Source organism: Xiphophorus couchianus, chromosome 14 (genome assembly GCF_001444195.1).
Source record: "Xiphophorus couchianus chromosome 14, X_couchianus-1.0, whole genome shotgun sequence".
Lineage (NCBI taxonomy): Eukaryota > Metazoa > Chordata > Actinopteri > Cyprinodontiformes > Poeciliidae > Xiphophorus > Xiphophorus couchianus.
The window spans coordinates 21893687-21907277 of record NC_040241.1 but is presented as its reverse complement, the minus strand read 5'-3'; the positions used below and the strand labels follow the sequence as shown (position 1 = coordinate 21907277).

The 13591-nt window shown below is 38.3% G+C and overlaps 2 protein-coding genes across 6 annotated transcripts in view; one reads left to right on the top strand and one right to left on the bottom strand.

Moving 5' to 3' along the window:
• LOC114156874 (gastrula zinc finger protein XlCGF57.1-like) overlaps positions 1 to 13591 on the top strand; it is a 123850-nt gene that overhangs the window by 67717 nt on the left and 42542 nt on the right. The window lies entirely within an intron of this gene.
• On the bottom strand, positions 128 to 13564 carry LOC114156891 (gastrula zinc finger protein XlCGF57.1-like). 2 transcript variants are annotated; one of them, XM_028037491.1, is made up of 3 exons: positions 13330 to 13564; positions 12581 to 12587; positions 128 to 2690 (listed from the first exon to the last, which is right to left on the bottom strand). In XM_028037491.1, the coding sequence occupies exons 1-3, from the start codon at positions 13496 to 13498 to the stop codon at positions 1145 to 1147; spliced, it is 1722 nt and encodes a 573-aa protein (XP_027893292.1). In that variant the 5' UTR covers positions 13499 to 13564; the 3' UTR covers positions 128 to 1144. The 2 variants fall into 2 exon arrangements, with proteins under 2 accessions (XP_027893292.1, XP_027893291.1); XM_028037490.1 differs by lacking the exon at positions 12581 to 12587 and adding an exon at positions 4445 to 4543 and having other exon boundaries at positions 128 to 2712; positions 13330 to 13563.

Here is a 13591-nt window from a genome sequence, read left to right as displayed (position 1 = left end):
GATTTACTTTGTTTCAAACTGAAGGTTTTATTCCAGTCTCTGTTTCCAGCCAGGACGGGGTTGTAATTATGTAAATCTATTCTGTCACACAGTCTTCTACTAAACAGAAAAAAGAAAAAGACAATTATTGTGGTAAATAAACTTTATTATATCTGAAATTCAATCCAGATCATCAATACCTTTTCTATTATCCAAAGCATAAAAATCATATCAAAGAAAAACTGACAAAACAAGACTTGGGTAAAAACTACAATTCACAGCAACTAAGAAGAATATGCAGATTTTTAAACAAAGAGGGAAAACATGTCAGATTTCATCATTATTTAGCACAATTTCCTTCCTCAATCAGAACCATTTAGAAGAATAAATGGTGGATGATATTTAGATTCAAGTTTAGAAAACATTATTACTCTCAAAGGGCCATTAATTTGTGACCCTACAAGCACATGCAGTAACAGGTAACATATCTATTTCATCCAATCATTAAAATAAACCAAATAAGAACAAAGGATAAACACAAAATAAAGACTCCAAAATGTTCCAAGTCTAAATCTGAAAGCATTAAATCCGTTGCTCCTTTAAGAAGCTACAAATATCTCACTTATCCTCTTTAAAAAAAAAATAATGCTAACATAAAACTGCTAGAATAAAGTGAATGTTGAAGTGTTTTAACTAAATCTCCCATTTGAAATGCGTTTTAAACAAAGCTGCTACAATTAAATATGCAATACAGTTTTAATTACTCTGTTTCCAAACAGCAAATTACTAAGAATTTTGGCACTTGAGGTTCACATGATGCCATCAAACTGAGTTCTCACGTGAACGATTAAATTTCTTTTTTCTGCGATGCATCGACTGCAGTTTTCTTGCCGATCACCGACGACCAGTCTTTAAAAAAACCTGATATACCATTTTGAATTTTGGGCAACACCAATTTTTTTGTCTGAAATGTCAGTAAATGTAGCAAGAAACTTGCTGAGCTGACAACAGTAGAGTGACTATTGTGAATTACGAATGTGCAGACATAACTTTTGACTAATAGTCAAACCTCTCACGGGAGAGCAGAAGAGGACAGTCTGTGATTATCGGCTGATCACAGATCTCCAAAAATTAAGAAAAGTGACACTGATAAATCAGTGCATCCCTACTTCTCGTCTGTGTGAATTTTCATGTGAGCAGTAAGATTTTTTTTATGAGAGAAACTTCTTTTACAGGTCCCACACGAGAAAGACTTCTTGCATGTGTGAATTCTCATGTGAGAAGCTAAATGGTATTTTTGAGCAAAACTTTTTGCACAGATCCCACATGAGAAAAGCTTCTCACTTGTGTGAGTCATCATGTGCTGACGTAAACCAGATCGACATGTAAAGGCTTTTCCACAATTCCCACATGGAAAAGGCTTCTCACCTGTGTGAGTTCTCATGTGAGCAGTTAAATGTATGTTACGAGAGAAACGTCTTCCACATGTGCCACAAGAGAAAGGCTTCTCACCCATGTGAGTTCTCATGTGAGCAGTTAAAATTGTTTTACGAGTGAAACTTCTTCCACATGTCCCACATGAGAAAGAATTTTTGCCCGTATGAGACTTCATGTGAGAAGTTAAACGGTGTTTTCCAGCAAAACTTTTTCCACAGGTCTCACATGAGAACAGCTTTTCACCTGTGTGAGTTCTCATGTGATTAACTAAGTCAGGTTTATTCAAGCAATTTCTTCGACCGGTGCTACAAGAGAAAGTTTTCTCACCCATGTGAACTCTCATGTGAACAGTTAAACTGTTTTTATGAGTGAAACTTTTTCCACAGGTCCCACATGAGAACGGCTTTTCACCTGTGTGAACTCTGATGTGACTAACCAAGTCAGGTTTCCTCCGGAAACTTTTTCCACAGGTCCCACATGAGAAAGGCTTCTCACCTGTATGAATCGTCATGTGATCAAGTAACTGACATTTAGACGCAAAACTTTTTCCACAGGTTGTGCACGTGTAAGGCTTCTCACCCGAGTGAATTCTCATGTGTCTGTTTAAAGTGCCATTTAGATGGAAACTTTTTCCACAAGCAGCACATGTGAACGGTTTTTCACCTGTATGAATTCTCATGTGATTAGTTAAACGACTCTTGTAACGGTATCTTTTCCCACAGGTTAAACATATGAAAAGTTTCTTAGCCATGTGAGTTGTCATGTGCGTCATGAAGGAATTGTTTTGAGAAAAGGTTTTGTCACAAATTTTACTAGAATATAGTTTTTGGTTTGGCTGAGCTTTCTTGTGTGTTTTCTGTTTTGAAGTCTCAGTCTCCCGTTTCAGCACAAGCTGCTCTTCATCCTGACTGATGCAGAGTTGCTTCTCTTCCTCTTTGAACTGTTGATGTTCTAGTTCCTCTTGCTCCTGTTTCATCTGCAGAGGTTCTGGTTCCTCTTCCTCCTGTTTCATCTGCAGAGGTTCTGGTTCCTCTTCCTCCTGTTTCATCTGCAGAGGTTCTGGTTCCCCTTCCTCCTGTTTCATCTGCAGAGGTTCTGGTTCCTCTTCCTCCTGTTTCATCTGCAGAGGTTCTGGTTCCCCTTGCTCCTGTTTCATCTGCAGAGGTTCTGGTTCCTCTTCCTCCTGTTTCATCTGCAGATGTTCTGGTTCTTCTTGATTTAAAGTGGAGTTTTCCTCCTGGTTGCTGAGCTCATTGAGAACCTCCTCCTCTTTACACGCCCACCGTTGTGGGAGCGCTGGACAAAAAGACAAAAAAAAAGCTTTTAAATGTGAGTCCAACAATGAAAAATTCACTTTAATTTATTAATGCATCTAAACAGTACTTTTTAAGGGTTTTCTAAAATAACAAATTCAACAAATGTACGTCTTCTGAACAGAATGGAACTAGATGTGAGTCAATATATTATATCATGGACTTCTGGGTGAACAAGCAAGGTGGCAATAGTTTTTCCTGGTAGCCCCGAGACAAATTTTCCAAAAAGCCTTTTTCCTCTATGTAGAACTATATGGTTGCTGCCTTCAATAGAACCAGCTCCCTCTTCTACATCACTCCATAGCTTCTCCCTCCAAAACTGCAGACATAGCGCCTTGCGAAGTATTCGGCCCCCTTGAACTTTTCAACCTTTTGCCGCTTTTCAGGCTTCACAAATAAAGATCTAAAATTTTTATTACTTTGTGTAAAATCAACAAGTGGGACACAATCTTGAAGTGAAACAAAATATATTGAATATTTTATACTTTTTTAGCAAATGAAAAACTGCAAAGCGGGGCATACAATATTATTCTGCCCCTTTACTTTCAGTGCAGCAAACTCACTCCAGAAGTTCAGTGAGGATCTCTGAATGGTCCAACGTTGTCCTAAATGACTGGTGCTTATAAATAGAATCCACCTGTGTATAATCAAGTCCTCATATAAATGCACCTTCATATAATAAATTATCTGGGGACTGGCTTTTCCCCAGATTATTTAGTCTAACAGCCATTCATCTACCTGTTTTATGGATTCGAGTATGACAACAAATACCAAAATAAAAATAGTCTTCAGTCTTCAACAAAATAAAATCCCGCCATAGTTTACCAGTAATAAAACAGAGATGCCTTCCAGTGCCAACACTTGGAAATATGCAGTTCGGCCAGCCAGACAGCGAATCTTTAAGACCTTAACTCCTCTGAAAGATCTGCTTCGTCCAAACCGGGGTGTTACATCATATTCTGTGACCTTTGCACATTGTGACTGTAGGAGGCGCTGTTGCAGCTTTGCACCATCCTTTCCATACTTATGGACACAGAATATGATAGCGCTTGTCATGTAATGGGACCACTCTGTAAAATAAATATTTAAACTATTCTGCTAACTCTCTCCTTCCTCAGTAACTATCTGACCATTAGTATTGTGACGTTACTTTTTATAATTTGGAAGAATAATAAAATAATATTGTCGTTGGTTTTCACAATTATTCAAGAAAAGAAAATAATTATTTTTTTTAATTAATTTGACTGCACTTTTAGCAAAGCGTTTTTTATTCACAAATGTAAATTTAATAAAAATATTTCTTGTTTAGAGACTTTTAAAATTGACCCGTTTAACTACTTTCAGCTACTCTTTCATTCAAACATCGGTAAGGCAATTAATACACTCGGTGTATTGCCTAACTTCAATTTATGTACATGATGTTGCAATAGCCCCTGGCCGATGTTACTACTTTTATAAGCATATTGTTTTTGTATATTTAGTGTACCTAATTCTTTAAAAAAAAAAAAAGAAGAAGAAGAAGTCATAATTCAGGTCACAACTGATCATTCTAAAGCTAAATATGTAATGTTTTCAGACGGAGAGGATTAATTATTCCAGAGTCTTTTGGTTTGGTGTAACACTTCTTTAAATAGGTTTACGAGTTCAGCGTAGCCACAAAGAGCTTTATCTAACTTGTCTCATCAATATTATTAAAAAGTAAAGGTTTTTCATACATATTCTGTGTACGTTTATCCTCGGTATCCGGGTAAAATCCATCAGTCTGCGCTGATCCTCCATCTCTTCCTCCATCTTAACGTTGATTTCTTTCCACTCTGTGAATGTTTCTCCAGCAGGAGTTACCTGCTCGTTGATAAACTCTCTCTGAGGCGGAACTGAAGACATTTTCACTGAAAACACGGAAATATTTACCGAAAACACCAAACTCGTCTTCAGACAACCGTCTCACAAAAGAAAAGCTAATGCTATCCCGTATGCTCTGTTTTTATCTTTCGTGTGTTTCACTCTGGCTGTACTGAAGCAACAGTAAACGAAGTTTAGTTCCGCTTTGAATTTTCCGCTTTGAGACTCCTCTTTTAATATACTGTTTTATTAAATAAATTAGTGTTTTTGAGATGTCCATTGTTAGCGTAATTTTAGAAAATAGTTTGTTTTAGTTGTTTGTATAGTTTTGTGTGGAAATATTGGCCTACTTTAACAGCAAAGTTACGTTCATGTGACTCTTATTGTAATTTCAACCTATTGGAAATTAGTCAGGGTTTAGATGAGAACGGACAATTCTACAATTTTCAAGGTTTTGATGATCTTTGTAAGTCAGAAATGTTGGTTTGTGATAACTCGAGACCAAGAATAAGTATTGAGTGTCAGATTAGATTGAAACAACACTGACCATGAAATTTTGCAATAATAAAAGTGCTGCTTGAGTGAACATCACTTATGTCTGCTAGGTATCTAAGAGTGATAGTTCATTAGAGCAGCGGTCCCCAACCTTTTTAGTCGCGCGGACTGGTCAGCCCTTCGGCACCAGTACCGGTCCGTGGACCAGTGGTTGGGGACCACTGCATTAGAGTAAACTCCTTTTCATTTATTTATTTCAGTATCTCAGTTCACCTCAGTGTATATATAATAATTACACACAGACTAATGTTTTCAAGCTTTTTCAGTTAATTATGATGTTTTATGCTTTTTATTAATTAGATTTTTAGATAGATAGATCTTTATTAGAGACTCAGAGTCCAAATTACGTAAAAAAGAAAACAAGCCGATAAAAGAATAAAAAGTACAATAAAAAACAACTCCTAACCATTCAGAAGGCAATCATACCAATGTCTCCAGAGTATATATGAGTATTTTACTGCACTATATTTAACATTAGTCAACAGTAGGATAATTCTATTATTAGACTCGTTTAACGACAAATAAATTTATGCATAAGCTTTCTTAAAACAGCCATCAAAGTGATGATGCAAGCAGATACAAACAGTTCACTGGCTCTGGTCCATCTGGGTTTATTTAACAAAAGTTTAACAAAAGTCATAGTGCATCATTATAGGCCACCTACAATCTTTGAAGACTGGCTTTTTTAAAATAGCACTACAAATGTGGAGTAAACAGTGATGTACAATATGAACTAAACATTGTTTTGAATGAAGGCTTTATTTATTATAGTTTTTTTAAATATTACACTTCTAATGTTTAAACTGCGACAGACTGGCAACCTGCACAGGGTGTACCCCGCTTCTCGCCCGAAATGTCTCGCTGGAGTTAGGCACTCCTCCTGACCCCATTAGGGAGGAGTGTAAGAAAATGGATGTTTAATAAAAAAACATTTTATATCAGAAATGTGGCACAGAAGCACCTTCATTCTGCCACCTACTGACAAGAACCTGATACTACACCTACACTGTTTCAGCTAAAACAGCTGTTGTAGAAAACAGTGACTCGGCTATTTTTCTGCAATCTGTGCTTCTGAAATAATTTCAATGGATTTCAAATATTCATATGCTGGAGTATGTTTAAAAAGTCATGTTCAATAAGATGGAATATTAAGTTTATTTCAGTAGCTCAGTCAGTTCAGTGAGTGAAACATGATTAGAATATTACACCAACAAATAAGAACATTTTATTTCAGAAATGTGGATTTGAAGTCAGTTATCCAAAAAGCTTTTTTAATCTTACAAAATAACCTCATTGGAAAGTATAATTCATTGAATGTAAGTCTTCTTAGTCCATATAACAGTGCCTAAACTTATTTTTGCACATCAGGTTGTAGTTTATAGGTTCTGATATAGTTTTAAAACTAAATGGTTTACGACCTCAGTTATTTTAGAGGAACATATAGTTCTGTTGTTTTTCCTGACTATTCTGTGGAAAATAAAATATCAAAAATAGAACCAGAAAAATATAATTGTAGTTTAAGCACATTATTTAAATACATTTGCATAGATTTTATTTTTCCTCTATAGAAATATTGCATAGAAGTATGAAAATAACCCGAAACACCTTCATATACTGATGAGATTTACAAACAGATTAAAGACAAGATAGGAATTTTTTGGGAACTCAAAGACTCAGGAATAATCTGTTCCAGCAGGAAATAATAAATAATTAGAATGATAAATTATGGCTCATATTTTGTGTTCTCTTTTATTTGTATAAATATAGAACAAAGTCTATTAAGTGTTGATTGAAAAATTAATATTGACTTAATTAAAATTCATGCAATGTTAAGGAGGAAGAGACGGGCTCTGTGGACTGCTGCTGTTTATATATATATATATAAAATTCCCTTCTCACCCACCGCGGGTGATTCTTATCCTCTGAGCTCGGGTCCTCTACCAGAGGCCTGGGAGCTTGAGGGTTCTGCGCAGTATCTTGGCTGTGTCAAGGACTGCACATTTCTGGACTGAGATGTCTGATGTTGTTCCTGGGATCTGTTGTAGCCATTGGTCCAGTTTGGGGGTGACTGCCCCGAGGGCCCCGATGACCACAGGCACCACTGTGGTCTTCACCTTCCAGGCCCTCTCCAGTTCCTCCCTGAGGCCCTGGTATTTCTCTAGTTTCTCGTGCTCCTTTTTCCTGATGTTGCAGTCGCTTGGTATTGCTACATCTACCACAACGGCTTTCCTCTGTTGTTTATCCACTACGACAATGTCTGGTTGGTTCGCCATTACCATTTTGTCTGTCTGGATCTGGAAGTCCCACAGGATCTTAGCTCTGGCGTTCTCCGTCACCTTTGGGGGTGTTTCCCACTTTGATCTCGGGGTTTCCAGTCCATATTCTGCACAGATGTTTCTGTACACTATGCCTGCAACTTGGTTATGTCGTTCCATGTACGCTTTCCCTGCCAGTATCTTGCACCCTGCTGTTATGTGCTGGACTGTCTCAGGGGCCTCCTTGCACAACCTACACCTTGGGTCTTGTCTGGTGTGGTATATCTGGGCCTCTATTGCTCTGGTGTTTAGGGCCTGTTCCTGGGCGGCCAGGATGAGGGCCTCTGTGCTGTCCTTGAGTCCAGCTTTTTCCAGCCATTGGTAGGATTTACTGATATCAGCCACTTGGGTTATTTGCTGGTGGTACATCCCATGTAGTGGCTTGTCCTCCCATGATGGTATCTCTGGCACCTCAACCTCCGTTCCCTGTTGTCTGAGATATTCACTGAGCACATTGTCTGTTGAGGCTTTGTCCCTGATATATTTATGGATCTTAGTTGTTTCGTCCTGGACTGTGGTTCTCACACTCACTAGTCCTCTGCCTCCTTCCTTACGGCTCGTGTACAGTCTCAGGGTGCTGGATTTGGGATGGAACCCTCCATGCATTGTTAGTAGTTTTCTAGTCTTAATATCCGTGGCTTTTATCTCCTCCTTTGGCCAGCTAATTATTCCAGCAGGGTATCTGATTACTGGCAGGGCATAGCTGTTTATTGCACGGATTTTGTTCTTGCCATTGAGCTGGCTTCTCAGGACTTGCCTTATTCGTTGGAGGTATTTAGCTGTGGCTCCTTTCCTTGTGACCTCATCGAGGTTGCCATTTGCTTGTGGTATACATAGGTACTTGTAACTGTCCTCTATGTCTGCTATTGTTCCTTTTGGGGAGTGAGACCCCTTCTGTGCGGATGACCTTCCCCCTCTTGGTGATTAGCCGACCACACTTCTCTAGTCCGAATGACATCCCAATGTCCGTGCTGTAGATGCTGGTGGTGTCAATCAGTGAGTCGATGTCTCGCTCACTCTTGGCATACAGCTTGATGTCATCCATGTAGAGAAGGTGACTGATGTTGGCCCCATTTTTGAGTCAGTATCCGTAGCCAGTCTTGTTGATAATTTGGCTGAGGGGGTTCAGGCCTATGCAGAACAGTAGCGGGGACAGAGCATCTCCTTGGTATATGCCACATTTGATGGACACTTGTGCAAGTGGTTTGCAGTTGGCTTCAAGGGACCACCCTTCCACAGCCTCATCAAGTTTGCAATGAAGGCTCTCAGAGTCCTGTTGATGTTATACATCTCTAAACATTCAATGATCCAAGTATGCGGCATTGAGTCATAGGCTTTCTTGTAATCAATCCAAGCCATGCACAGGTTGGTGTGTCGGGTTTTGCAGTCTCGGGCACTACGAGGAGTTGGTGTTTGGCTCCTCTGCTATTTACACCGATACCTTTCTGTGCCGTGCTCATGCGTTTATCCATGTGTTTGCTTATCTTGGCCGCTATGATGCCTGACATGAGCTTCCATGTTGTGGAGACGCAGGTTATTGGGTGGGACTGGACCCTTTGATGGATCCTTCTGGAATAGGATTGTTCGCCCTTCAGTTAACCATTCAGGGAGAGTCCCACTTTGTAGCAGCTGGTTCATTTGGCCTGCCAGTCGGTCATGGAGGGCAGTGAGTTTCTTTAGCCAGTAGGCATGGATCATGTCAGGCCCTGGTGCTGTCCAGTTTTTCATACCTCAGACTCTTTCTTGGACATCTGTCAGTGATGGTTACCAAGGCTTGCTCAGGAAGGTTACTATGGTCCTCTCGTAGAGAGATCAACCAATGTGCATTGCTGTTGTGTGACGCCTCCCTTTCCCATATGTCTGTCCAGTATTGTTCAGTCTCCAGCCTTGGTGGGTCTTGGTGGGTCTACTCTGTTGCCATTGAGAGTACACCTTAGCTGGTTGAGTATATATCTCCTGTATATATATATATATATATATATATATATATATATATATGAAGGTTTTCCTGATTTACTTTGTTTCAAACAGAAGGTTTTATTCCAGTCTTCTACTAAACAGAAAAAAAGAACAAGACCATCTTTATGATACTTTATTATCTAAAATTATATGAAAACTTTCAATCATTTTCCATCTGAAATTCAAATCCATATCATAAATACATTTTCTAAGCAGAAAAATCATTAAAACCATGTCAAAGAAATGCATCCATTTCTCCAAATCATTGAAATAAAAAAAATACAAAGGATAAACACAATAAAGGTTTCAAAATTTTAGAAGTCTAAATCTTAAAGCATTCAAACTCATTGTTTCTTTAAGAGACAATCTCTTCCTTAGTTTCATTAAATAAAATGGAAATATAAAATTGCCAGAACAAAATATGTTGGTTACAATTACTCCACTTCCAAACAGCAAGTTACTGAGAATCTTACTTGAGGTTCACATTGTGCCATCAAACCTGTGTGAGTTCTCATGTGAACGGTTACATTTCTAATGAGTGAAACGTTTTCTACAGGACCTACAAAAGAAAGGCTTCTAACCCGTGTGAATCTTCATGTGATGACGTAAACTGGATCTACACACCAAACATTTTCCTCACTTTTCACCAAGGGTGCACCGATTGCAAAAGTGCAGACATGACCTGGTGGGCCGGTCTAATAGTCAAACCTCTCAACGGAGCAGAAGACAAATGCTCAGGTCAATAAAATTGGGGGATCAGATCGGCTTCACATGCATGTTTCTGCTGATCACCAATGTCCCAAAATTAAGAAAATCAACATAGATTAATCGGCTGGCTGATAAATCAATGCACAGCTACTACTCACATGTGTGAATTCTGATGTGAGAAGTCAAAAGGTATTTTTTAGTGAAACTTTTCCCACAGATCCCACAGGAGAAAGACTTCTCTCTTGTGTGACTCTTCATGTGAAGAAGTAAAAATGACCTAAAAGAAAAACATTTTCCACAGGTCCCACATGAGAAAGAATTATCTTCTGTATGAGTCTTCATGTGAAAATGTAAAAGGTGTTTTACAGCAAAACATTTTCCACAGGTCGCACATGAGAAAGGCTTCTCACCTGTGTGAGTTCTCATGTGAATAACTAAGTGAGATTTATACAACCAATTTCTTCCACAGGTGCCACAAGAGAAAGTCTTCTCACCTGTATGAAATCTCATGTGAGCATTTAAACTTTTTTTATGAATAAAACTTTTCCCACAGGTTCCACATGAGAACGGCTTCTCTTCTGTATGAATCATCATGTGAGCAGTTAAGCTTTTTTTACGAGTTAAACGTTTTCCACAGATCTCACATGAGAAAGGCTTCTCTCCAGTGTGAGTTATCATGTGAGTATTTAAACTTTTTTTATAAGGGAAACTTTTTCCACAAGTTCCACATGAGAAAGGCTTCTCACCTGTGTGAGTTCTCATGTGATCAACTAACTGAGATTTAAACAAATAATCTTTTCCACAGATGCCACAAGAGATCACCTTCTCACCTGTGTGAAATCTAACGTGAGCAGTTAAAGTTTTTTTATGATTGAAACATTTTCCACAAGTCCCACATGAGAAAGGCTTCTCACCCGTGTGAACTCTCATGTGAACAGTTAAACTTTTTTTATAAGTGAAATTTTTTCCACAGGTCCCACATGAGTACGGTTTCTCACCTGTGTGAATTCTGATGTGACAAGTCAAGTCAGATTTCCTCCGGAAACCTTTTCCACAGGTCCCACAAGAGAAAGGCCTCTCACCTGTATGAGTCGTCATGTGATAAAGTAACTGAGATTTAGACGCTAAACCTTTTCCACAGGTTGTGCACGTGTAAGGCTTCTCACCTGAGTGAGTTCTCATGTGTCTGTTTAAAGTGCCAATCTGATGGAAACCTTTTCCACAAGTTGCACATGTGAACGGTTTTTCATCTGTATGAATTCTCATGTGATCAATTAAACGACTCTTATAAGGGTGATCTTTTCCACAGGTTGAACATGTGAAAGATTTCTTGGCCGTGTGAGTTCTCACGTGTATTATGAAGGAATTATTTCGAGAAAAGGTTTTATCACAAATTTTACAAGAATATAGATTTTGGTTTGATTGAGTTTTCTTGTGTGTTTCTTTTTCTGCAGTCTCAGTTGTGCCTTTCTGCTGTTTGTTCACCAAAATGTCATCAGTCTCCTGTTTCAGCACAAGATGCTCTTCATCCTGACTGATGCGGAGTTGCTTTTCTTCGTCTTTGAACTGTTGATGTTCTGGTTCCTCTTGTTCCCGCTTTATCTGCGGAGGTTCTGGTTCCTCTTGTTCCTGTTTTATCTGCAGAGGTTCTGGTTCCTCTTGTTCCTCTTTTATCTGCAGAGGTTCTGGTTCCTCTTGTTCCCGTTTTATCTGCAGAGGTTCTGGTTCATCTTGTTCCTCTTTTATCTGCAGAGGTTCTGGTTCCTCTTGTTCCTCTTTTATCTGCAGAGGTTCTGGTTCCTCTTGTTCCCATTTTATCTGCAGAGTTTCTGGTTCCTCTTGTTCCTGTTTTATCTGCAGAGATTCTGGTTCCTCTTGTTCCCGCTTTATCTGCAGAGGTTCTGGTTCCTCTTGATCCAAAGTGGAATTTTCCTCCGGGTTGCTGAGCTCATTGAGAACCTCCTCCTCTTTCCAGCATTGTGGGAGATCTGGACAAAAAGACAAAACAAAAGCTTGAATATGTGAGTCAAACAATGAGCCTTACACTTTCATTAACAAAAATTAAAATAAAAATATTCTTCAGCGAACATGTGCGCTTTCATTAAAAAATAAAATCTCTTCATCTTTTTGATGAACTGTGGTTCATCTTTTTTAGCGATATTTTCTTGCCATTTGTGATATTAATTGGAAACGTGTTTTATGGATTTTCCTTAGAGATATTCAGTAGAAAGATGCGCTGTGAGAGTCTGGGGCTGTCCTTTTCACATTCTGCCAGTGAAAAGCTTTTTCATAGCTTGAGCATCTGGTGATCGCGTAGCTTAATCCACCGGATGGTTTGAGTTCTTTCATAATAGGCGACCATGTATTTTATTTTTTTGGTAATAAATTCTTCAATTTTTGGACTTTTGTGTACACTTATATGTGCTGTTATTATTCAATAATACAAAGTTTTGTTTGAGGGAAAAAAAAAACAACAGAACTTAAACAATAATAAATATAAGAATACGCTCTAAGAAAAACATAAATAAATTAATATTTTAAACACTTACTCATTAAGCTCTTACCAGTAGTTTCTTGAACTGGTAGATTAGAGAGTCGTGGATCTTAAACTTTGATTTTTTTTTTTTTTTTTAAGGTTTTGTTGGCTCTATTGGCCTTTAATAACAATTTTTAGACACGAAAGTCGGTTGCGACAGAGAGGGAAAACGTGCAGCAGAGGTCATAATCCAGGTCAGTTCTGAATAACTAATAAAATTAGAGAGGCCTCCTACAAAATTATGCATGGATACTATTTGCCAATCAGTATATGCAAAAAGTCAAAAAGGAAATTAACATAAAATGCTCACTATTTTCACCCCGAAACCTTTTTGGCTTTGCATTCATACAAAAAACGTTTTGTGGAGATGTCGTTTATAATTGATAATGTATATAAATATTTTGTTTTATGTCGAGACAATTAACCTTGGTTTTCACAATTGTTCGAGAAAAGGAAACATAGTTTTAGCAAAGTTTTTTTAATCACAAATGTAAATTCAATAGAATAATTCCTCGTTTTGTGACTTTTAAAATTGAAGTTATTAACTAATTCCTGTTACTCTTTCAATCAATCCATCAGTCAATCAACCAAACATTAGCAAAGCAATATAGACGCTCAACAAGGCGTCTAAGTATTCATGTCTGTGGTCTCATCCGTATCCGTAAAACATGAAGGTGTTTCGTACCTATTCGGTGTAAGATGATCTTCGGTATCCGGCTGAAATCCATCAGTCTGCGCTGATCCTCCATCTCTTCCTCCATTTTTACGTTGATTTCTTTCCACTCTGTGAATGTTTCTCCAGCAGGAGTTACCTGCTCGTTGATAAACTCTCTCTGAGGCGGAACTGAAGACATTTTCACTGAATACACGGAAATATTTAGCTAAACCTCAAACTCTTCAAGCCACCGTCTAACAAAGGAAATGCTCTGATTTTATCTTCCCCGCCT

Coding starts and splice junctions, on each gene's coding strand:
- LOC114156891 (XM_028037490.1), bottom strand. CDS start 13,498: ATGTCTTCAGTTCCGCCTCAGAGAGAGTTTATCAACGAGCAGGTAACT. Junction 4,544..13,329: donor GATCATCTTACACCGAATAG/GTACGAAACACC, acceptor AAACATTCACAG/AGTGGAAAGAAATCAACGTT. Junction 2,713..4,444: donor GATAAACGTACACAGAATAT/GTATGAAAAACC, acceptor CTTTTTGTCCAG/CGCTCCCACAACGGTGGGCG.